The 26,358-nt window shown below is 43.9% G+C and overlaps 1 protein-coding gene across 1 annotated transcript in view; it reads left to right on the top strand.

Moving 5' to 3' along the window:
* Window positions 1–1,595: 1,595 nt before the first annotated feature.
* T265_04879 (hypothetical protein) overlaps window positions 1,596–26,358 on the top strand; it is a gene marked incomplete at both ends in the record, with an annotated part of 74,656 nt that continues 49,893 nt past the window's right edge. Inside the window, 2 exons of the mRNA XM_009169733.1 lie at window positions 1,596–1,749; window positions 21,803–22,009. Coding sequence (XP_009167997.1) covers window positions 1,596–1,749; window positions 21,803–22,009 — 361 coding nt within the window. The remainder of the gene's footprint in view (window positions 1,750–21,802; window positions 22,010–26,358) is intronic.

Here is a 26,358-nt window from a genome sequence, read left to right as displayed (position 1 = left end):
GAACTGAGAGTTAGAATAGTCAGCTCCATATTAATCATTGTAAGTAAATGTTTTGCCCCCACGGCTAATCAAAATGATCATGTGCTTCCAGTGCTTCGATAAAGTTCTATTATTGGGCTATTGCAATAGTAACTTTGATGTCTCTGCAGTCATGTGATCTTCCCCCAGTAGAAGAATGAAAGTGGAACAACCGAGGTGACGCGTTTTTCAGGTTCTTCCTGAGATTCTTTCAGCTAACGCTTTGAAACAGTGGCGAGAGCTGGAGATATGGACTGTGAGGGCTTTCTGCATTTCTACCCCTTTTACCGACCGACTTATTGGAAAGGTTCCTGGATCCGAAACACAACAACCTGTCTAAAGAGTTTTCTGTCGGATGGGAGGCGTTCGTTGCGGGAACCGTTATAGCCCACAAAGGACACTCTCCCTACCACCCTAATATGAAATATTCAGGCAAAATTTCTAAGGTGCGCCGACAGAAAGTGTAAATTGTCTTTACATAGACTAAAGACAACTCAACGATAAGGTGACGTGGGAACGTGATGAGCTTCGACACTATGGAATGCCGCAACTTCTGTTTAATTAATACCCATATTTCTGTTAATAGGTTTAAGTCCCTCCGCGAGTCATCTCGAGACTCTTATTAAACTAACTCGCGAGAGACGCTAAGTGCGTGGGACGTATAGCTCCCACGTCCTATGAGCATATCGACAACCGCAGTGTTTGGCTACAGTTTGCCAAGGCTATTAGCCGCTCGTTTATTACTTGACTGAAGTGAATTGCTTTCGAGAAACTTTGTACATTGATTTGAACATCCCACCATTGCATCTTTATCACCAGTTCAGATGAGCGTTAAAACACTCACTCATCCAAACACGATTGGTGAACACAATTTGGATGAGTTGCATAGGCCCCAACCCATGCCAACTGACTGTTGGTTATCTATCCGCCTACCAACCTATTGATCTCGTCCGGACGTCCTTTCGCAACTGATTGGCTGTCCGGAGCAACCCATATTGTCCTGACTAAAAATACGAACGTCTGCAGCGCGTAACCTGACTGGATGCACGCGAAACCAATCAACTGACTGGATTAAGTAATAAGAAAAATCCAGGACAGAGAATATGCATGCACATGTGGAACCCTGAGCGCACCAGAGAACGTGCATGAATGTGGGACGGTGGAACAAAACCGTTGGAGGACAGACGAACAAAATGGTGTGTTGATTTGACGCCACCCGACGGCCATAACACAATATCCCACCTGGTGGTAGATTAATTAAACCGGTAACTCCGCGGTGTGCATTCGGTTTGTTACGTGTAACGCGTGAGGTCATTGCGGAATCAGTCGAACCGAACCTTCTCTCTACTATTCAACTGTTCGTGCTATGCGCTCTGTTTGGATTGGATAACACTAACTTATATTGCTGAAAAATGACCAACCAGATCAGCACATGGCAGGGCTGATAAATTTCTCCGAAGGAACTCCCTGACACATCTCTAATTCGTCTATTTTGTCTCTCCTACATTCACCAATTGAAAGCCATCAGTGAATAGCCTGGGCCGTAAACCGACCAATGTTGTCACGCTCAACAAAATATGGCTGAGTGGAGCACTGTAGACAGCCCGAAGAAAGCGCCAATGACCAGCTCGAATGATGGCAACTGTGTGAGTGATGATTACATCCCGTTCAGCGATATAGGTTCCGGTACGAACCAGGAACGTAACCTGTTGGATGACACGATGGATAAGGGTAACGGTCGAACTCCGCGTGTGTGGGCAACAACGCGTCTATATCCTGTATTGTGTGGAAGGTCCGCGAAGTTCTGGTTCGCACTTCTACTCGTTTGCCTATTAATTACCTTCCTGCTATTTGTCACATTCCTCGGGCTATGGGTGTCGCAAAACAAGAAATTATCGAGTGAGTCTTTGGCACACATTTTTGCGAAGACGAGTTCTTGCACAAATTTCGATTCGAATATTTTAGCGAACGGATATAGACTGGACACTTATTCCCATCTTTGTATGAAGTCGTTTAGAAACTTGAGTGACCTATGCCCCCTAAACCAAATAAAAAATTTTGTATTGCACTACTCATAAGGTTGCTGAAAACCCCTCGATGACCCACGACCGATTTCGCCCTTCTTGATGCTCATTAGGTAGGCACAGTCCCCGAGTTTCCGTCAACCTTGTGTTCTACTTGAACCTAAATTGCACGAAATTAGCGAATATACATTCATTTGCAAACTAATTTGGTTTTTCGAGAGACTCACCTGGAACCCAGCTGAACCTCTCGGTTTTGATGTACCTAGGCGACTGAATGTACTGCACCATGCCGCCTCATACTTCAGTCGCTACGGTATTCGAAATATGGCGATACATATATATTTTGTAATGCAAATAAAAAATTGACTCAAAGGTGAAATTAGAAAGTGGTTGGGATTTGCACAGAGAACATGCGTCTTTTGGAAACGTTACTTACAAAGGAAGTTTCTGTACACATGACTGCCTGTTCCGCCTTACATAGACATCGAGGTCTTCAGGGCAGAAAGTCAGTCAAACCCATCTGTCTGTACTTGAAGTTTTCATAGGCTAAACGTAGCTCCACACACTTTAAGCCCATAACTAACCAGCCCAGTATGTCAGTAAATCTCCAGTATTTGATTAGGATGGGTTGCTAAATTGTTATTCAACTGTTATTCGGCTACCTGAGTCTGTATTACTCCCGATTACTTCCTGATTGCTTACTTCTCATTTTGTTTTGCAACATCTCACGATTTCTGCTCTAACTCAGCCGAGGTTTCCGAACTCGCCTACTCAAAACTGGTTGTCTGTCGTCAGGTGCTGTCGAAATTTTATGCAGGTTGGCACTTTAATGAAAAAGATACTAGCGGCAAAAACAACAGTCTCGTTTGCCCTGAAACGGAATGAAATGAAACAAACTACAGAGCTAGTTGCACCGTGAATATGAATCCAGAAAGTAACGTGACCAGTCAACAAAAGCAGGGCTGTTCCAGAGTAACGTTCAATGCTCTGTGAGTGCACGATACTGCTTTCAATCGACTCTTCCACATTGCTTCAAGGATATTACATCTGTACAATTGTTTGCTCCGTGCAAATAACGGAGTGTGTCGTGTGTCTGGTGATCAATGACGAGATTTTCTTCTCGGTTAGGGTATTTCCAGCCGACAGTGTGCGAAGTTGTTTGGTCAGACACGCTTTTGCTAACACCTCTAACGCCTGGTTAGTTTCTACCAATGTATGCTCCTTCGCAGCTGCAGGTGAACGTAATGATTGCGCGGTAAAATTGACGTTTGTGGTACCGTTAGCAACAATTACATAGCCCTTGTTGTTGAGTTATGCTACAGTGCATGTTTGGCGCAGGTGAATACTTTTAACTAGAGGAACAACTGGAATAACTAGAGGCATGGTCACCGCGGTAGGGAAGTTTCAATGACATCTACTTCTCCTCCTCAACCGCCATCACTCTCTTTGGTCGCTCTTTGAAACAGTAAGGCTAGATTTTTTGGCCTTAGCACGCACTTGCGTAACTTAATCATCGAGTCCACCTGGAGTATGTATCAGTCTTTCCCTATGAGCTGAAGCCTCAAACGAGGCACTTTGTGCTGTGCGGTCAGTGGCTTGAAAAGTTAAGGTACTGTCTAGTCCAAACAGGTTTTGAGCAGACGAAATGAGACATAGTATCTCTGATGATCTAAACGTTCGCTGAAGGAATTCTGTCTTTTATTACGGGGTCATAGATAAGCTGTGCTGATGGAGCGTGCTAGAAAGTAAGATCACACAATGAACCAGTTGCTTCTTCACAATCCACCAGCCGACTATCTTTCATGCAAAGAGAGTTGGTGAGTTCTTATTCCTTTTTGAATAATCAATTCCAACTATAGAAATATTAGCTAAGTTTCATCTCAAAGCAAGCTCCATAAAAAACATCACCACTTTCTTTTGGCTGATTTCTTGAAGTAAATACAGATATTTTTGGTAAACAGTAAGACATGTCCTTAAGCATAGGAGCTGGTAGTTCTGCCAAATTCGAGTGAGTCCTTAGATAACCACCTGGAAATGTCGGGAGAAGCATCGGTGCAAGGTGAATCTGTATCAAACGAAAAGATTATCGAAATAAGACTTGTAGATCCCTTTCAAACTGTGGTGGTTGGCTGTAGCTTTCTGAACAGCTACCAACTAACTGGTTTACTGGTGATCAGTCAAACTGTTGCGAGCTAAAATAGAGCCATGAAACTGAGTGATAGAATGAACCTAACAGGCCCAGGCCTATTATTATCCATTCTGAGAGGTAAATCTGCTTTTCTGACTCTCATTTCAATACCGTTTCTTATCGTTCTTCACGGATTCCCAACCTTTCTGACAGATGCGAAATGATAAGTCCTCTTCTGATTACCGTTCATCTTGTATACTCCATTTGCAAGGAGAATACACCAACTTCGTTCTCATAGTTCATCTCATAGTTTTTGTCCAATAGTTGTTGACTTTGAAAGTTGATTCATTTCTGAGTCTCCAGTAACAAAGTTTGCCACAGGTGCTGAAAACTCGACGAAGTCAAAAAATGATCCTAATCAGGGACAATTTCCTCGCCGATGACCCACATCAGACATCATCAGGACCTATAATTGTCGTTGTTTCCGCTTTATCTCGACTCTAGACAAGCTGTAACACGCACCATCAGTCTGATGTTTTTTTTCCATCTGTAAGTGCGCACGCGAACACTCTCCTGGCAGTAGCAGACCAAAATCGAATTCTGAAGACAGTAAAGTTCATTACGCTTACAAATTCCCACTGAGTTAACTATAACAGTAAAAAAATAGTAATTTTCTGCCGGCACATTCGAGATTGTCTACAACCCGAAAGAGAATTTATTCACTTCATACATTCTCCGTGTGAGTACGTTCCATTCTAGGAATGATAACCACCTCTTTCTTCCACAGCCATGAAGTTCTTTCAGAGAGGGGATCCGTTTGAACTAGTTGTCCGAACAGCATCCCAGTGGCTGAAGGATAACCAGAGGACATAAGTGATGGTCTGAGATCGATTGACGACTAACCCGTGTTTGCAAATGAGTGTATTTCGCTGATCCGCGGTTTCCTTGTTCGGTCACTGAAAGACTGCGTTGGTATTGGATTGAAACAGCCTGTACTGGCCAATGTGATACTAAACTTTAATTTATCGCGATGGTTATCTGTGGCTATCTGTGTGCTTCGCTCCGTCTTAATGTGGCTTTATTGCAACTGGATCGATGGCGGAAAGGTTTGTTACTTTAACCACCAAGCCTCACATTACTTTATTATTCCTTTGAACACAAAAGACAGGAAGCCTTTCTAACCTATACTAATCAATAACCTGACGAAAGGGTGAAAACAAAGCTGGTGTTGTATCGAGAATCTGTAAGGTCTCTCTTAATGTGTACTGCAAAAATTACTCGAGGTAGAGTTGGGACTACTTTTGATGCATCGATTTAGTATTACTCGATAGAATATACTATTCCTAAGGTTAGTGCAAACCACTGGATGGCCCGAGGCCAGTTTTTCTATGCTTGTCTTCCATCGAGTAGGTTTAATTCTAGAAACCCCATCGAATCTTTCTTTCCAGCCACACAAGGAGCATATTACATTGAAGAAGACAAAAACACAATTTGATGTGAAGTGGGTGGCTCACTTTGTGCTGAGAGAAGACCGATTCAACCAGTTTTCCATTCTGTACGCAGCTGTAATAATAATAATAATAATAATAATAATAGCAGTCGTTCACCTGAAACGTCCTTTCGGTGTCCAGCTGCTATGCCACCCAAAGGAAGCACCGGGACTGGGATACTGCCAGGTTGCTCAAGTCTAGACAGAACTCGAGATGCAGAAGTCGAGTTCGAACCACAGACCTTCCGATCAGTAAATTCGCGCTCTAACTACTGAGCCATCTTGCCCATAGCTGTGACACAAAGCCAACGCACAAGCTAGGATAACTTAAGCTGGCAAAAACCTGGACTTGAGAAAACGAAGAACCAAGAACCCCTCGATTAGTCCCTCACACACTATGTTCCGGACTAGGATAGCACTGCCTACTGCGACAGTTGTTTGCGACCCATCTTTCTGTGCATTCGGAAATCCTAGTAGAATCAATGGAAACCTTGAGTTTTACTTGGTTTGCTTTTCAAGTAACTCTCCCGTCCAAAACCTCTGATAGCGATGGTGCAAACGCAATTGTTTGGTGCTAGCGATCACATACAAAACCCCAGATACAGACAATGGTTATATCGGGATAATTCACAACTGTTTATCCTGCTTGTGAATCCAGACAGAAAATTTTGGTAACCCACGTGACGGGATCGGATTTTTTCCGGGAAACGTGAATTGCGAAGGTTACCTCACAATTCCTATATGAGTAGTGAAATCAACAAATTATTGTGCCGTTTCTTCTCCGTTGGCACGTCTACCGTATGACTAGTTAGAATATTATACTGGTCACGAATATCAGCATGTTCTGCCATTGCAAACCTAACTGTAAAAATCCCGTAACATATTGATACTTGGGAGTATTTTCTCAAAACTGAAAGGGGCGGGATCAGAGATGAAGTACCACAAACATCTAAGGGCTATCATAGTAATCATCCTGTGTGTAACGCAAAAGATCACGTGTTAGTTACTCCTAACTACAGCCATCCATGGATTTCTGATTCATTTTCTGGTTTTGGTTTTAAAATGGCAAAGATGAAACGTTTTCGACTATAGTCTCCATGAAATTCAACTCACTTATCCTTTTGAGGAATTATCTGCGCAAGTGTGATTAGTACGTCTCTGACTTCCACCGGTCATTCAGAAAACCACACCGATCGATTTCACGGCGTCTTTGATTCACACATGAATAACTCACAGTCGCATTACACCGATATTTCCATATTCACCAGTGTTCCCACAATGGGTGAAACGCAAGAGCTAGCAAATAAGATGACACCAGTATTGGCATGTTGGACAAATCATATCAGAAGTCTGTAATTAGGCTCACATGCTATATGCATCGCTGTAAAAATAGACTAAATAAAGTTCCAAATCACTTGAATGTGCTGCACCAATCACAAGAGATTCGCGTGGGTTCCAAGTGAATCTCCCGTCGAAATCAAACTGACATGCGAGTGAGTGAATTTCGCTTGCTTCGTGCAATTTGGTTTCAAGTAGACCATAAGGTTGACGGAAACTCGGGGACTGAGCCTATCTGATGAGTCCGATCATGCGTTGTCAAAGAGTTTTCAGCAAACTTATGAGTAACGTATTACGTCTATGCTGTATTTTCTTACACCGGGAAGAGTAGGTGAAAAGGTAGATTAGGAGTGCTATCCTGTAGATGTCAACAAAGTGTAAACAGTATGGGAGGGAGTGCGATCCACACGACGTGTGGAACCTCCATCCGGAAAGTCGTTACTCGAACAGCCAGTTAGTACCTGAACATGTGGTGTAACCCCTTTGACTGAAGGATGAGTGGCGCCATGTCCTGTCTAAGTACGAATTCGTCGCACTGTTGATCGGCTGTTCAGGACCAAGCGGTCAAGTGTTCAAACCACTAGCCGAAAGGTAGCGGGTTTGAATTTCCCTGAGGATTTATGGGCTGATGATTCCCAGTGAGGATAAATACTGGACGGCGCTTCTCGGCTTCCCAGCATAGATTGACTTCACTTGCAGGACGAAACGACAACTGAGAAGTGTGTGTTTTATTAGGTCCGCTCTAGACAGGTTGCTTCAAAGGAACAACCGAAAGCAAGCTCTTCTGGCTTCTCCCGAGGGGAAGTCAACCACTGAAATACGCTTCAAAGACCAGATAATGTGGGCGAATTTGACGGCTGGTTTCCATGACAGTGGCCACCCAGAGAACAAATAAAATCACACAACTGTGACTCCAGGTACAAACCCCTGAGCTAGAACATAACTTGTTGAGGCTACCACACTGTCATCACATGTCTAACCTTTAATATAAGTGTGCAGAATCAACACAGCTGTGGATGATGTCAATGCTGGCACTGTCATTCTATGGATAGAAGTCCCAGAGCAGACTCGTACACATATTCGGATCAAAATGCGAGTCTCTGGTCCAACCGCAGTTGGCTTTCTAACATTTTGAAGAAGTTTTCCTCGGTCGATACGGTGATGTCTATAAAAGCGGACACTTGTCCTGTTGCAGGTGTCATGACCAGGGAAAGCAATATTAGTGCGGGAACCTCAGGGTATGATTGTACTTTTACCTACATCACTCGCTGGCACGATCAATGATGCGTTTCACTCCATAAAAGTCACCCCCTCCTAACTAGGAAGGGCTAGGCCGTTCCCCTGGGGCGCTCTACTGAGGTGTCTTCTGTACACGACCTAGTTTACAAGAAATCGAGTGAAACAAAGGCACAGAAGATACTGGCTTCAAACATTTCTTAGGCGTGTACAAATATTAACGATCATGATCTCTTTGTTCAGTCATCCCGATTCTCTTACTTCAAAGTAGGCGATAGTTTACCGAAAACAATCAGTCCGCCCTGTACAGCCTACCTCTGTCAATCGAGAGCTCAAAGTGAAAACGGATAATAAGTATATGGAAATGGTATCTGTTATCCATGGTGTATGAGCTGAATAGATATTGCCATCTTGTAAGTGGCCTCATTCCTGATGTTCGTATGACTTACATAGCTCGACAAAACAGATCCCGCAACAGAGACGCACTGTGATCATAGTTCCTCGTGACACTGCCTCCAGAAAAACTACATTGTGGATTACAACTCCAGATACAATTTCAAAGACGGTATGTCTCAGGGAGAATCCATCCCGAGAACCTACATTCAGAAAGTAAATTAACTCCCGAGACGCGTCACCACAGAACAAGGCGAAACTATGCTAAACAATCATGCATTCTGGTGTTTTTCGTCTGAAGTTGCACCCGAGAAAAACTCGGTGTGCACTCGTGCATATGTATGCATGTTTGAATGCAACGTCACGAAATGCACATTAACATATCATCACCTTTGACGTCGGACTTTTCGGAAGTATGAGTTCAAGAAGAGTAGAGTAGAGTGCACAGTATTTTCGGTCACCGTTTTTAATTCACACCTGATAAGGGTTCCCGATCGTAGTTATCACGCACAAAACCAGCCGTGCCTGAATGAAGGTCCAAACCTACTTTCAGACATTCGAAAAAAGCAAATGGACCCTGAATTTAATTGTGATGCAGTATCTTCTGGATGTTTCCAGATGTATTGGTGCTGTATGGTAAGTGATCGAGGCTCAAAAGCGTATCGTGCAACAAACCGTTTCCGATAACCTTTTTTGTGTAGATTGTTGGTAGTCTCTACTCAACCGATGTCAGTGGCGTTCTTGTTGTCAGTTTCTGTCCAGATTGCCTGAGTGAATGTCTGGAGGTGTAGGCACCTCGGAATGATTATGTTAAGCTAGCACCAAGTCCCACCCCGTCCATCTTTACTCTTTTCTTCCCAATAAGGCTTTCAAATAAGTCATGGTTGTACGGCAGTGAAGCATCGGTGTTAAATACTGATGTCATGCTGTCGATTGATGATGATAGTTTCTACTCCTTTCACCCATCTTCAGGCGGACAGTTTTGTGCAACCCGTGTGGTCAAGCCTGCAACACTATCCTGAGTGAAACAGTGAGCAGCTTGAGTTTTTAGACGCAAAATACATAATCCATACTCGTATTTTCAGACCGTTTATTAGGGCCTCGGAGAATGTCAGGTTTTTGCGCCTAGTGGCAGGAACTTTGTGGATGAAGCACTAGCACTCGGTGACTGGTGGAGAACATGAAAGCAACATGAAAGCCACTTGCTATGTAAAAGTAGGGATTTTTTTTCCGAATCACTTATGCGCCGGACTAGAACCCTCATAGCATTTTCGGTTTATTGTTAGGATATCCCGCTAATTTGTGAGTGCTACAAGCAATGAAGTCTGTAGTTCGTCGAAAAGGGACGTCGGCCTTGTAGAATTTTGGTTCTCCGTAAGCACATGCTACGTTTTTAGTTTTTTCTGAGGGGGAGGGGGGAGCAAGATGAAAGACAGAGACTGTTGCTGCCTTGATCAGACACGTTGGGGTTTTACTGAACTGTAGGAAACTTCAAGTACAGCGTTCATCAGCTGTAATCTAGGGCCTCCAGATTGATCGTTTCGGAACAATTAGCAGTTCAGCCCAATGGTGTCCGTTTTGACTATGCTTGTGGCACGCGTTACTAGTAACCAAAACTCGGGTAGCATCCATTTCGACTGTGACAAAGCATGATTCGGCCGTTTTCGATCTACATGACAATGGCCACAGAAAGTCGCCTCCAGCACCATCGCGAGTTTAACACTTTGATGGCTTAACCCGTGAACGCTTCACGAATGGGTCGCTGTGTGTTCACTGAAGCCAATCAGTTCAAGGGTACCAGTGTTTTATTTCATGAGACCCAACCTGGTATGGACTTTCTACCAGAGTGCCCAGATTCTTCCTTTCTGTTCACCGGGACTGTTTTTTTTTTCGAGTATTCATTTTTGTTTTCTTTGATTCAACAGACACATTCAGGCAACCAAGAGCAACTTTATCACCACAGCGTCTATCGCTTCACACAGCTCTGATGTCATGTATTTCCCCCATGCATTGCACTTGGAAGCCGCTCAACTGTCAGGTCATTTCCATTTGGTCATCTTTTCGTTACCGTACTATAGAACAGATATAACTGTCGTCCAATAGATACGCAGTCCGATCTCCAACATCAAACCTTGGTTTTGCCACAATCGTCATTCGTGCTTCCCAGTAGCCAGTGGATCTCAGGTCACGTGAGCAGTGAAGTCACTAGACAGCGTACTCCAAGGTAACGGAATTCTGTATAGGAGTCAACCCATTCTGTCCCATCCTTGAGTGAAAAAGTCGGAAGGTCCACACGCTGCAGGTTTGCACATGAATAAAATTTTCTCAGCGTTGTAAAGTAGTAGCCTCTAGGTGCCATGGTTATTTATTTTTGGTATACAGTCAATTCGGAGCGTAGTTCGATGAAACAAATTCCTTGCAGCCAAGCGTGTAATTTTGCACGGAGGTTTGTCCGGCTGATAATTACACTGTGTGCCAACGTCATCATTCACTGAAGATGCTTCCGCAGCGGTCACCAGATACAAATAAAAACGGCGTCACTGACACACTCCTCTCTTGCTTGATATTTATTAAAAGCCGTCTAAAGAGGATCCATAGGGTTGCACTTTGCCCACATTTCATCAGGTAGACCTCAAATAGGCATCACAAATTTCTGTGAACGATCATGGTTAGCAAGACCTGTGTACATTACTACTAGGTTGGAAGCCTTTGTGGAGTCTATGGAGTGAGATATAGGATGGATATTTCCACGATACTTGTTGCGTTGCAACGCGCACAGAATTCATATTCTTCTTTTTGGATTCTTTTACAAACGTGTAAAGGACACGTATAAAATCAACGCAAAATATCCACAACACTAATTTGAGAATGAAGGTATCTGTTGTCTGTTTGATTGTCGTGTTTTCTGTCTGTAAGTCGATCAGGCATTTTTAGAAAAGTGCATTCGAACCCCAAGAGGCACACGCTTTCGAATTCTAGTGGTAAAACACCTGTCAGTTCTGCTACTCTGATTTGAAGTTATGTATTCACTGGTGTACGCAGTGCGATATGGTCCCAATAGCCAGGTCTGCTATGGTTGAGGGTAGTGGTAACCTTCTGAGTCTGGTTGAGGTAGCATAGTTTTGCCACGCAAGAGGTCCGCTTTAGTGCCGCCGCTAGGCGATGTTACCATGTTCATCGCGCTGTTTCCCTTGAAAACGTGCTTTGTTTGGATTAACGCCTTGGATGCACTGTCACATTTACTGGAGTTAACTCCCACATTGGCGTGTGTCCTGGTGAAATATGAAAGATACCCGTTTTGTTCATCGTGACTGGTTCCATTTCAATGGCAACGCAACCTAGTCTAGAGATCCGACGTCCCCTAGGAAACGTTTCTGCAGCGTTACTTTTGCAGGATGTGAAACTGGGGAGGTGTCATGTTGGCCGGACACTACGTTGAACAGATCAATCAGCTGCAGGTGCAGTCAGACGTTCAGAGAGTCATTGGATAAACACTACGCGTTCACTGAATATGGTGGCAGACATTCCCGTGTTTCTGGTTTTCGCCATCTACGTAGCGTCAATATTAAGTCGATTTCAAAATAAATCCCGTGAGGTGCCACCTCTTGTTCATTAGGTAAAAATGGTTAAATCTGTGTAGAGTGAGCTGGATATCGTAATACCATCGACCTGTTGATCAGACGAGCTAAGGAACTTGAAACCAACATTTTCAGCACACAGCACCAGAAGTTCTTTCCGGATATTGGCCTTGGTTATGACGAGACATTACGAAATACTTACGTCCCCCAACCTCCATGTTTTCACCGTAGTGTTCAGACTTGTAAAGGGAAATATTCGCTCTGAATGAAACAGTTACTGAAAAGACACCAGAAGCAGACATGAAAAGACAACCGGAGGAGACAAGCGTGAAGCAGAACTCCTAAGGCATGGTGGACCGACTCTGAGAAATGAACTTCTTTAATTTACCAACTTTATCTGGCGGAAAGCGGAAATCCCACCACGATTTAAATAGTACCGATATACACGGGAAAAGACTTCTCCCAAAACAACAACCAACCTTCTGAGAAGTTCAGGGCAAATACTTGGCACGGGTCTAACTCAGCTATCTGACTATTGAAATAATCAAAGCAAGACTTGGCATGGCACATTGTCGTCTGTTTTCAAATTGGCCATCCGACTGAGCGAAGCTGATCGATTCTCCGCAATATGGATTCTACCAAATGAGGTTTGCACTGAGCCATCGTATATCCAAACTAAAGACACAGAGGCAGACTGTCGAAGAAGAGCGCGTCCAACGAAAGTGTCCCCGTACGTTATTTTCCAGGATGTATTGTGAGGGGGGGGGAACGAAAAGTCTCTTGATGGGATGCACGATGTACTGATCGGTCTCCGTTGCTTGCATGGATTAGTCTGCATAAAGGACTATTCCAAGCAGTATGAACCAGTCATAAGTACATTTTGCACCCTGGGACTTGCTTTGCTTTAAACTACAACATACTTTCGCCGTGAAACAACCGTGTTGTTTGCTTATTAGCCTACCGGCCGGGTGCTGTTACTTTTAAGTAAGGTTCAGAGGATACAGGACAGCACCAAGAATAATCAGAGCTTGGCAGATCAGTACAGTTTTGGTTTCGCGCAGCACTGGCGACGAAGCCCCTGGATTGTACTTTGATCAGGTAAAATACATTTAAGAAATCCACTTTTAATGTCAGTGGAATTATTCATAACCGATTCACTTGCCAAACAGGTTCACCCCAGTTTGAGAGACTAGCCACACTAGTATAATACTAAAACTACACCTTTACTCTGAAGTAGTTGGCTTCCGAAGTTTTCTGTGCAACCAGCCGAGCACCGCGTAGCTAAATTTACCGTGAAACTGTCCGAATATTGCGACTTGCCGTTTTATCCACCCCTGATGTGGCCAGCTACTGCGCATTCGAATTCCCGCAAAATTGGCTACATAGCTTTGGTTCAGTCGAGAGGATCGAGATACCACAGTCGCATAATTTGAAGCACAGGCACCCGGTGGTGTGACTTCTCAGTTAATTCTTCGAAGACGTGGGATGAGTCTTCCGAATTTATGCTCAGTAGATAGCGATTTATATAAAGCAACCAAAAAAGAGGTGTTCAAACAGTTGACTTAATTCTTATCTTTGACTCTGCCAACTATAAAAGCTGAAAACCACACGGAAAACGGCCGCTCAATCTTTCAAACAGTCAAACACTAGCAGCTCTCTGAAATAACAGGTTAGAATCATGCCTGAATCCTGACCAATAGACGCACTGTAAGGAACATCAAGCTCACGACTAACAACAGGCTGTCCCAGTCCATTAGCTACATTACAAATGCAATCAACCATAACAGCGTTGACGCCCCACTTTCAAGAAGCAGTTTACCAACCGTGGCTTTGGTTAGAACTTAAACTTAAACTAGCAAGCCCCTGGTTTTTGAAGTTTCAATACATTACATCATCAAGTGCACACCAGTGTATCTGGCGGGCGGTGCCAAATGTGACGTTGGTTTGACAGAAGGGTCTTTCCCTGTATGATGTAACCCCAGGTGATGGTCTAACCCAGGTGAAAACAGGCGTCTTTTCGAGGACACCAAAATTCTTCCTGAACCCGGACTATAATCAATAGATGGGAATGCAGCTGCTGTCAACAGTAAATAAGAGAACCCAATAGGCGTTTAACAGCTATCAAGTTAACATTCACACCACAACAGCATTCGAGATTTGATCTTACAATGAAGTAAATCTACTTTGAAAAGCCCAGGAGCATTCGAACATGAGTAGATTTCCAGCGTAGAAGCAGCAATGAAATCTTGACTGGGAGTGAAAAATCTCCTCACTATCCAATCCAATCAAGTAATTAGAATTAGGACAAATATGACTGATGAACAGTCATATTTTCTGCACCTTGATCCATATTTGATGTTCACGCCCCGCTAGCAGTTTGGCGCGGTTTGTGGTTTTCCGGCTGGCATAAAAAATCCGATTGATCTACCCTTAAAATTCAAGTGATGCATTTTCGGATTGTTACAAATGTTAACAAGAAAGTGACATTCTCGGTTTAAGAAATACATTCATTGGCATGCTAGTCTGGTTTATAGCAATCTTGTGAGTAGTGTCAGCTCAAGAAAATAGCTTCCTTGATGTTTCAATTTCACCATCCAATTCACTTGGAAGGAGAAGTTTGCTTCCTTGGGTCAACCTCTTAGAAGGGTTGTACAGATGAAGATAAAATAGCACGCTTTCATCCGAACGAAATTTTTGGCGCGACATTTGGAACTCACGTGAGGCTATTGTCTTTATTAAAATTTCAAAAAAAAAAGTTAAGAAAACTATTCCGTGCTTGGGACATCCGAGCTGACACAGACAAGTAGTCGATTGGAAAGCAGATAAGACAAGGTTCTATCTGACATGTTATCGATTATAGCCAACTGTGGCTGACAGAGGGCCTGTAGGGCCTAGTGACTAGCAGTCGAGGGAGTATTCCTTCTTTTGGAACGGGGTAATCGAACTTATGGAGCAAGCAAGCAGGTATACAGGACGGCAAATCACCAAGAGGTCCTTCACAGAGTCAGTGGCTGGAAAGCCAATCCAAATTTAGTTGTTTCTTTAAAGATGATATGATTTCTGTTGTGTCGGTGCTTGTCTGAGCGAACTAAGGAGCACTTATCGACTGCCGAAGCGATATTGCAGGTCACTTGATAGCGATGGACCACTGGACCGGATCGATCGAGGCATTCAACGCACTCTCTCGGTTGCTACACAATCAGTTATGGCTATTAGCTGACGGGTGCTCGAAACAACTGAAGGGACACTTGTTCGGTTGATGATCCCTCCTTTTACCATAAAAGTGAAAACGTGAAGCCTTGAGGCTGCCGTGATCGACCAGTCATGCCATTCCAACATTGGATGGATAATGCCCTTGCTTTTGCACGAAAAGGTGGACAAAATTATATGGTTTTCTTTGCCTAATTTTCTATTTTACTGTTGTACGTGTTCGATGAAGCGGGACTGAAATCGACCATCCAAAAGTTTGTCTTTCCTGACAATTCTCCCAGAGAAAAACAGTTACCAATTAAATCACAGTGAAATCACTGAGGGAAGATAGACAAGAGAAGGTCAGCAGGTGGCGCCCAGCACGCCGCTTGACGTCACTGTTCCATTACAGGATGGTTGTGTCTTTATACTCGTGTCAGCAAGTCTATCATACCCCTTGGACAATTTCTGAACGTCGCGATGATACCAGTTTGTGGAAGATTTTGCGCTATTTTTGTATCACGCTTGCGAGAAAACTGGCCAGGTTTTTACCTGAGAACGATCGTTGAACGCATCGCCTAATAGGTTGGCGCAGCACACATTCAGTATAGTGTCCCATATTTTTAATTTTCCTAGTTAATAATTAGGCTGTAATGCGCGGCACTCAAGATATATAAGTAGACACTTGTTCAAAAGATTTTCGGGATATCACCTAGATTCTACGTACAGGGGTACAGTATATCCCTTAACTGTATAATCCAAAGTGACTAACAGGTGGTGTGCCCGAAAGCTTCCCTTGTAGCTCGCTCAACCAGCTATTCGTTCTTCAAAAGAGTGGCTGAACGAGTTTTGTCAACCACCCAGGCCTATGCACTTAGAACTTTTTGAATTGAGTAGTGTTCTCCCTTAGTAAGGAGGGTAGAAGAAACTGTACAGCCACCTTTTTTGACTGATGACTATATTTCAATTGACTGCCGGTGCTGCGACCCTCTTGTTAACATTTGTGGTGCGTTTATTGACTGACGATTTATCTTGGCTTCGATCCAGCCCAACTGGGTATTTATTTCCCGCCATCACGCCACTTGCAGCTTGGCTCACCTAGCTGACTAACCTACAATAATTCATCCGAATAGGCACCCGAGAGAAACTAATCTCCAATTAAGGACTCCCTTCTTCGCGGGAGCTGACTGGGCTTTGATAAATTTAGGAAGACCATCCTCAACTCTCAGAATAAAAGGATCGCTCTTTACGCTCCAGGATGAATACTTTTCTCATCCAATATGGACCAAAATGCAAAACCTGCGTTGCGAATCACCCGACACCAAGGAACCAAGTAGATCCATGACTAATCACAATCCACACAAGTTTGTTCCAAACTCGGCTAGGCACGACATCCCGCTACGTGGACGCTGACCATCACAATAAGCCCTAAACAATGAACTCAAAAAAGACCCCTCAAGAAGTCGCGATTGAGCAGACATACATAAATCCGTTTCTGTAGTCTAGTGCAACGTGGAGACCGGATAATGCCACATGTCAACAGAAAAACGCACCTGGATATGAGGCACAGTAAGCCATGAATATTAGTTGTGTAGCCTGTCCAATCCGGATAGTGTCTGGTCCAGTGGTTCTCAAACGTTTCAGCTCATGGGGAAGATGAACAGGCGTAAATCGGACAATAAGCAAGCATTCCTCAATCGTTCAAGACCATTCAAGTCCGGCTTCACAACAGACTGACTGTCAGTAAATACGGAGAAGTAAGAGAATCTGAGGACGCCCGGAACTGCACTGAAAGTTAATTTTAAAAACTACTCACGGGGCTGCTGGAATTCCCTTAGCTCAATATTTCGCCCTGCTTCAACAGACAAAAGTCAACTAATTTTTGCCAAAACGCTTGTTTGTTCGATCTCGATGATATATGCGCATCCACGGTGCTTCTGTGCAAAGTTCTCGCAAGCGTACCAGATTGCGCGGTCCAAATATAGATGAGGCGGTGAGCATGTGCTTCTGATACGCTCCATTTAAACTCCAACAAAACCAAGTTCACCGCTTTGGTGTGGGCTAACCAGAATGATCTTAAAACAGGATGAAGACTGTTCGAAGGAGGAACGTTAAAATTCTACAACGTCGCAAAGCCCTACGACTCAGAATGAGAAAACCTGTAGTGCATGGCTGTGACATTTATATCACGAGTGATATTCCCCTGTAATGATGGTCCCCAAAACTTCCTTAAAACATTTCTAAGCCTGTTTGGATCTTGCTGTGCACTGGATGTCCTGTCATGCTCCAGACCAGATGGACACCCGTATTTGATACAAATCGGACTGATGGAAAGTAGACAAACTGTGTTGTTTCCACTCGCTTGGTTTTGCTTAATAGTAAAGGGAAAGGTGTTTCAATACAGATCCAGAAGGCAGGAATCTCATTGCATGACAGGTTGAGGCAGATTGTTATTCTTCTTTCGAGAATCATCGAATCTCTTGCAGTATTCTTCTATTCAGAATTCTAACCGCTTGCAGCCATCCCGATGTCCCCGTAACCCAACACGGTTGAGTCAGTCACGTTAGTCCAAATCACTTGCAGATCATTTCTTCAAAGGTGCCACCTCAAGAAATCAATAGAGTCAGTCACCAATGTCTGCATTGTCACCATATTAGCGCGACGCACCCAATTGTACGTGATCTGTTTATGTGGGGCTAACACTTGGCCCAAATCTGATCGGTGAGAAACAAAGTAGAGCACGCTGTCTCTGTGTGTTGCACAACACCATCATGTCAAGGGTCATCAGACTGACTGAGTACATTTTCAGTAGGTGATTGACAGAGTCTGAAATACTCTATCTTGCCGGCGAAATCAACCTACGTTGAGAGGCCGAGGAGCTTATTCGTCCTCTAAATGAGATTTTGTCCTGTAAATGAATCGAATTTATGTTGAGAAGCCGAGGGGCAGTTGCTTCATCCTTGTCGGGAGTCATCTACAGTACGCATCTCACCAAACTCCCGAACACGCGACCAGCCAATGATGTGAATATAACCGTTCGACCAGAAGAGCGGCTGATTAGTAGCGTGATTCCCTCGCACCTAGACGATATATAATGCCATTCATCCTTCAATCACGGAATCCACGTCACGTGGTCAGGAGGAGTTCAGTGGCTACTCAACTGATGACTTCCCAGATGGCATTCTCACTCATCATTTGAAATTATTCTTCCTCTAAGCTACTTAGTAACTGTTGGTAGCGTAAGAGGTTCAGGAATTTTCACTGTTGCTTCTGTTAGGAATCAAACCTGCAACCTTCGGGCTGTTGGTTGATTATCATACCATTCAGACGCAAACAGGTGACCAGCAATATGGCTAAATCATCTTGATATGTTCAAAGCCACTATTCTTCAACCCTAGTTTAGTTCATACCAGGTCACGTGTTCTGAAATTCTTTAGTGACAGGATATATATAACCCGTGCATGCGCAAGGATGTCGGTTCGTGGGTCCACAGAACTTTTGGGAAGTTCCTTTTGATTTAAGCGACAACCAGCAAAGTAACCCAAGACGCAGTCCTTTGCGCCCCCGAGGCACATCACTTCCACTATCGTTGTTCGGTTTAAAAAAATAATTGTACTTTATTCGACTAAACAACTGTTTTAATCTGCTAAATAAACGCACATTTACTAAAAAATTTCCCTCTGATTCAAGCGCAGTATCAGCCTTCTGAGATTAACCAGAAACTATCCTTCCGACGTCTATTTTGAGAATTGGTCTTTTTTCCTTGTTTCAATGAAGAAAACCGTGTGCATTCTACCACCAGGGGGTCCACTTTGTTTTGTGGGCCACCACCCCTTACAAAAGATGGATAGCCGTAACATTTGACGGTCGCAGTTTCAGCGTCCAAAGAATTTGCGAATTCCGTGTTTACTCGTGTGGTTTTTCGTGATTTCTTGTTTATACTTCGATTAGTGGAATCCTGCCCAGTTTACTGATTGCACGGGTGATGAATCAGAGAAGCACAAGTCGTTCACCTGATTGTTTTTGCTTGATAACCCTCATCTTCGTCCGGCCACTTTTTTAATTTATTAGGTCCAGTTTAGTTACTAATACTCTATCTCCTGCCCAAGTATCGAAAGTCGCACTATACCAGCTTGTATGATGACAAAAAACACGCTTGTGAAACCCATTTATATGCTTGTAAAACATGAGGAAAAGTTAGAAAGATCTTTCGACCAATAACCAAGAAGCACATCAACTGGTGTAATTCTAACTTGGCTTCCAGTTATCTCGCCTAAATGGCTCCCATACTCAATTTGAATCCAGCCTAGTGCTGCTAGCCTACGGTTTCCATGAGTTTTCATTTCTAACGGGCACAATTTCGACTTTCTCTGGGGAATTCAGTACCAAATTCGGTGGTATTTTATCCAGCAAGGATAAAAAGCTAGAGATATTTCGAATACATATGTTTTGGTAGCGTTACTGCAAACGAACACTGTACAACTACTCGCAAATATCGTGTTTGATAAACCTCTAACAAACGTAATCTCACACTGTTGACTTTGCCTATGCCCAAGCATGTGTGTACGACTGCCACGAACGCTGTCATGCCCCATTCCGAGATGACGCCGAGAAGAATAGGTTTTAGCAAGGGGAATTGTTGTTTCATCTAGACAAGCATGGATGCAACCAGAAACAGAAGACGGGATATTACTAATAGATAGGAGAAACAGTGTGGGTGGGGAACAGAACCTTAGAGAACACTCGCGCTGACCTTGTGGATCCAAAGGAGAGCCGTCTCAAGACATACCTGACTCCAGTGTTTAGCTTGGGGATTTCCAGTCCAGTTCACCCAGATGAGTTTCATTTTAGTTCATCCGAAAAACTGCGAATTCCTTAATTCTGGAACACCCTACGATATTACAAGGCCTATCAGCTATGGATGCGGTACAGTGATCACAACAGATTGACAGGCGTTTTCCTTGATTTCCACGTTAGGTTTGATAAAGTGGTCGGAGCATCCACTGGCATACAGAAAATGAGTGCGGTGTACCAGATAAGGGGTACAATTTTCTCGATAGGATGGGTCAGCATCACCCACTTTGAGAACGCGTTTAACGTGTAACAGATAGATATGTCCATCCTTGAAAGGCTTGTGTAATTTGGCCCAGTGACTCCAACGACAATCCAGTAGCTGTCGCGGGTTGGTGAGGCGAATGACGTGCCATTGAGGACTTCCGATCCCAACGGTGTCAGCAGCGCTACTTGAAGCAGTGGCCAGCGAATAAACGGATGCAGGCCCCTACCACCCAGCGAAACCTGTTTTTTTTTCACTGTAACGGATACGGCTTGATCTCTGAGGCGGTTATCTCGGAACGATAACGATAATAATCTTAGATTGCGCCCCCGTAGTTCTACAATTCCCAGAAGGGCTAGTGCGGTGCTCACTAGCCGCACAATGCTCTTAGCTACAAAACCTTTGCAAGCGGAGTAAAACCTTTTAAACCAAAATTTTGAATTTTGTTGCGTATGTGCTCAAACCAAAATCCATCCTAATCTACTTTCATATTTTTGCAGCACACCAAATTTCATTGCTCATTGGAATAATCGTACCTCTGGCGGAGAAGTTCGGTGGAATAATTTCTCAGCATCACTGAGACCAATAGATGCCTAAATGGAGCTCAAAAGTTTAGACTGGTACTCTGAACTCAGTTGTCCGATTGCTTTAGTCCATCGGGGACAGGTCATAGGTTTCGAAAATTCGATTCCATTTTGCGAATACTGAGTGCCGGCTCATGCTCATCGCTATTCTCAATTCAGAATAATTTCCCAACACGTCTTCAGTCAACCCACCGAGGAAATAGCTTGAAAGGCAATGGTTTGTACCCTGTCGTACGTCACCCTCGGATTCCACGTACTTTTAAGTAGTATGCTGACTATTGCTATCAACTAAGCTAGTACCTTTCAGTATGGAGGAGGTCGACAGATGAAATAACTGCCGAATGTTGATTATCATTAAAATGCAATAACGCTGGTGAAGCAGTACTTCATACAGCCATGACTCACTAAGTGCACATACTACGGAAGTCACAGAGCCAGGTGGCTGATCATTGGCTGTGCTGAATTCGTTAACGGTTGGACGCATAGCACACAATCAGTCCACCTGTCGATCGGTGATTCCTCATCGATCAATGGGTGCAACCTATCCTAAATGGAAACACCTCACTTCAAACTACCTGTTGCCTTCCTATAATCTATGCATCTATTTGCTTTTTCCATGCGAACACAATGAACCCAGCTTATAACGGAACGATTCAAGGACGGTCTTTGTTCAAAAGCTTACTGCTGCATGCGTCTTGGAGGTTCTACAAGTGGACTAGACTTATCCTGTGTTTCACACTATTGCCTACCCTATTCTTGCTTTGTTCAGGTACGCCCTGCTTGACGTTGGAATGTTTGAAGACGTCTTCCTCCATATTGTCCAGCTTGGATCGTTCATTATCGCCCTGTGACAATTTTTACGAATTCGCTTGTAATGGGTGGATAAAAAGCAATCAGATACCAGCAGGGCAAAACCAGTGGTCTCTGCTGAAGCTACTTGGAAGAAGTACGGACTACTTCATAAAAGATTTACTGGGTAAGTGCCAAGTTGTGAAACATAAGTATACATTTCGAACTCATTCATACTTAACTCCAGGTCATTTGGCAAGTAGTTTTGAGTGGATGTGAAACTTGTTTTAACTAGCTGCAGATCTTTCCGAGCAAGCTGACTGTTAACAAATAATCCTATCATTCTACCCGAATAGTTGCCAATCCCTGCTAGGAGCTGATTACTGTCAAACTCTTGGTTTGTCATTTAAAGAGTTGGTTAGGTTTTGAAGGACTCAGTCACAGGAAAACGTTTCAATCTTATTGGAAATAATCGAATAGGTGCAAAGGGATTAGACGCTGTTCCACATAACGAACAGTCTGAAGATGCCAATCAAAAGGTCAAATGTTTCATATCTTTCAGTCTGCCTGATTCGTCTTAAGCGAGGCAGGAGGCCTCGTGTGACTGGAGGAACCTGGCCAGTGGCAGGCTTCAGAGTGACCCGTTACCAAGGTTAAAAAATTAAAGTACACTCAGAGAGCTACCCCGAGGGGGATATTGATGACGAAATGTGACAAAAGTTAGCAAGTGAGGTGGCCACCATTCTAGCGAACAAAAAGACCCTTGGGCGTTGAGGATATGTTGTATCTAACTGCTGTCCTCGATTCAGTACCTTGATGTCAGAAAAAGACTCACCAACAAGGAACACAACAGCTTTATTGCGAACAATCGAGTACAAAAGTTACAAAGAGCCTCGCGTTATGAAAGTGGCACCTTTTACATTGATTTAGGCTGTTTAATCGGTGTTTGGTGAACACTCATCGTCTGTCGTGGCATGTCTGAACACTCGTGGGTCGTTGTTGAAGTGAGTGACCGCTTGAGCGTTTGATCGGAAGCTGTCTTTTCTGGTCCGGATGGCCTCCCTACAGCGGTTTTGGGGATTAGAGTGTCTCGATAGGTTTTGGACATTCTGGGACTGTTTTAAGGAATCTGATCTTGCTGAAAAGATTGAAAGAGACTTGTAAGCACCTCATTGTTGTGGCAACCACACAACACAAAGTGGCACGGGGTCCACTTCTAATACGAATGCGAACGAATGTAGAAGTTGTCTCTTATATACCATGAGGTTGTTTGAGGGAAGGAAGGCAAAGTGGGAAATCTTGCCTATGCATCATCCCCGTTTCTCAAACTGTCAGAAAGAATACAGGTTGTTGAAATAATATCAGATATCGACTGTGGACTATTTTTGGTCATTCCAGCTGCTACGTATTCGTCAGATGTTGCACGTGGTGGTATACTGGTTACAGGAGTGTGCCAAAAGAGTGATTACCCCACTCCGATGGTATAAGGGTGCGGAAGCACAGGCATACAGTTAGCCTGGCCCAAATAGTGTCAGTGTATCATTACGCCTCTGAAATCGAAAATGCTGCGTCTGCCCCAAGGTGTGATTGGCAAAAACAATTTCCAGACTATTCTGTCTCCCTTTATGTATTTTTTTTTGAACAGACAACGAACCAGACTACGGAGGTCCGGTGCACTGTGCTATGATTTGATTCGTGAAACATACACTGCGAAAGTTCTCTGATCTGAAAAAGATTGCACAAATTTTATGGCTAACACTACTGGCTGGTTTTCCTTCGACGAACTGATTTGACGGGCAAAGTGTTCCATCCATTTGGGATATCGGTCTGTTGCAAAAAATCGGGTTTTTTCTTTTGCCCACACCACCAGCGCCATCAGAATGAATAGCAATGCACCAGTACTGGGTATGTAGTTGCTGTAACGCCATGAAGGAAGAAGGCGTTTTCAAAAAGCAGAAAGAAGGCCCCAATGTCAGTAGGGGAGAAGGCCAAAAGCGAGGTGTCTAATTCTTCCACACCAATGAAATAAGAACTTCTGAGAAACATACTGAATCAAGACGCGAGAAGGATCCAACGTTTATTGCGAACCTCGCCCAGCACTACCCCACGAAACAATGACAGACTAGCGTTAGCTAGGCAGTCCGGTTAGGAAATAATAGCAATCACGCTCCAGCAATCGGTTGAGTGCCTGTAGGGTTTGCTACCCCGCGCAAGGAGAATTTGATAGACCTCACATAGGAGGACCCGAAGATCCCACGGCATTCAACCTTACCGTAGCTGCCACATCACGCCATGACCTGTCCCCCGCCCGGACCTCTCACTAATAAGAGTATGGAGTGAAAAACAAGGGTTTCCTTGGCCTAAACACGTCCTACATACCCTAATCATCCCAACCTGACAAACCTTATCTGCTGCTTGAATACTTTTAACTCATTCCGTGGTAGTAGCTTACGGACCGTTTCGTTGCCTACATGCTGCAACCAGTTAACCAAAGCGCTACCAAGGAGACACGGTGATCTGAGACACTTCTGAAGTCTTCGGATCGGAGTGCCCAAGTTTCACAACCGCAGAGGTTGTTTTGTAAACACGTCCCTTCAAGCCTACCGATATTCGTTTCTGACACCAAAGGTGACGCAAGTTGGCCAATAGTGCTCACACCTTGGTGGTGCGTACGCTGACTTCATTTGTCCCAGTGCAATCACAGCCTGTGCAGTTGCCAAGATAAGTAAACCTACCGACAAACTCAAGCTCCTGTTCCTGAAGTTTCGGAAAAGTACGTGGGAGTGGAAAATCCTGAAGTAAGGCCTTGCACTTTGAAAGCTCAACCTTCACGCCGAAACAGTGAACAGTCGTTTGTGGAATCACATGATCATCGAATAACCTAACCATGTCATTTGCATAATATACTGTCTACCAATCTCTCTCCAGATATAATTTTGAAACCCAGAGTCACGATCCCTTCACGAGTACATTCCTTGATAGTATCAATGAAGAAATCGAGGAAAAAGGTTACCGACGAAGCCCACTAGGTGTGAGGAATCTTTCGGATAGTGTCCTGTCAACCTTAATGCGATAAAAAGAATGGGATAAATGGCAGAAAGAATATTAATAAAACTCGGTAAATTTCCCTTGGCCAAGCCTATACGGACTCAACCTACACAAGTGGTCGAAAGCTTCTTTGAATTCAATACAGAGCGACACAGCTGGTCAGCTATAGGCGCTGACCCGCTGTAGCACTTGGAGTAATACGAAGATGCACCTTCTATCTGGTCGGACTCCTAACTTGTGCCTTCCGACTTGCCTCTCTCGTGATGACGCCAGAAGTATTACTGAATCCAGCAGAGGCGTTACAACATAAATAGGGCCTATACTTTTACGACTCAAGCAGTTGTTGCCGGAACCTCTCTTGAATGATTGAATGGCCTCAGATCGTTGAAGTACATGCTTGTCACCAACTTATTTTAAACAACGTGGTCAAGGCGAAACACAAATGTTTACCTCCTTCTTTGAATAGCACTGAATAGAGTTCATCAGACCCTGTGGCTTCATGGTGCTGCAAAGCAGAAACTGAGGAAGGACTTCACCTCAGTCCATGGCTCGAATTAAAAGGAACAAATGAAGACATGGGTAGATCGGTAGGCGCCAACCAAACTCTTGTCCAAAATTACCGGCCGAGAGGCTAAGATACTGGTTCTTGTTGTATATTAAATTTCCCATATGGTCTTTGATGGCCCCGTTTCTGGTACCAGCTAAAACGTTTTCGGGTAGTCCCTTCGATGCTAACTACCTCCATTTCCAGAACCTTCTGATTCCACAGGGTTTCTCAGACTGTCCTTGAGTTGATATACAACAGGCCCTTCTGGCCGACCTATGCCAAGTCTTCAATGGAATACGAGATCTGGTATCGGGAAACAACAGTAGACTTTCTGAACTACAGTGCTTATTGGATAGGCCTTCAGAAACAGCACATGTCGGGTTCCCTATGGAATGAATGGTGGTGCCTATCTTATCCCATTTACCACTGTAGTCTTTTGGGGGTGTGGAACTCAAAGATTCGCTCAGGCTAGCTTGGTAAGATTGCTTAACTTGTGGGTGAGAAACTTTTCGATGCCTAACCGATAAGTTTGTTTTTTGGATCTCCCATTGAAACTTGCTGAAAAATTACACCGGACGAAAGCGTGAGCTGAATCCATGTAAAGGGCTTACAAAGACTGGCAGTCAGGATTAGCCCCTTGTCACCAGGTCCTGCATTTGTGTATTCAATCTGGCTCCGTCATCAGTTGTGGAAAGTCAAAGGGCGCAACAGTGCCCACTGTGCCTGAATTAGGTTCTGCAATTTGTGATCGGATTGTGGTCATCATCATCATCATCGACAGCATGACGTCAGTGTTCAACACCGATGCTTCGCTGCCGTACTGTTGTGGTCAACGCGAAGCTTGAAATTCTATCACCACTATCACTACACCTTGAGCCTAAGATGAGCAGTTAGTCAAATCGCACCTCCGGTGAACTGAGACCTCTCACTTTTGCACTAAG

Source organism: Opisthorchis viverrini (genome assembly GCF_000715545.1).
Source record: "Opisthorchis viverrini unplaced genomic scaffold opera_v5_84, whole genome shotgun sequence".
NCBI classification, from domain to species: Eukaryota; Metazoa; Platyhelminthes; class Trematoda; order Opisthorchiida; family Opisthorchiidae; genus Opisthorchis; species Opisthorchis viverrini.
Note: the sequence above shows the minus strand (reverse complement) of the source record. Positions and strands in the feature narration are given on the sequence as shown.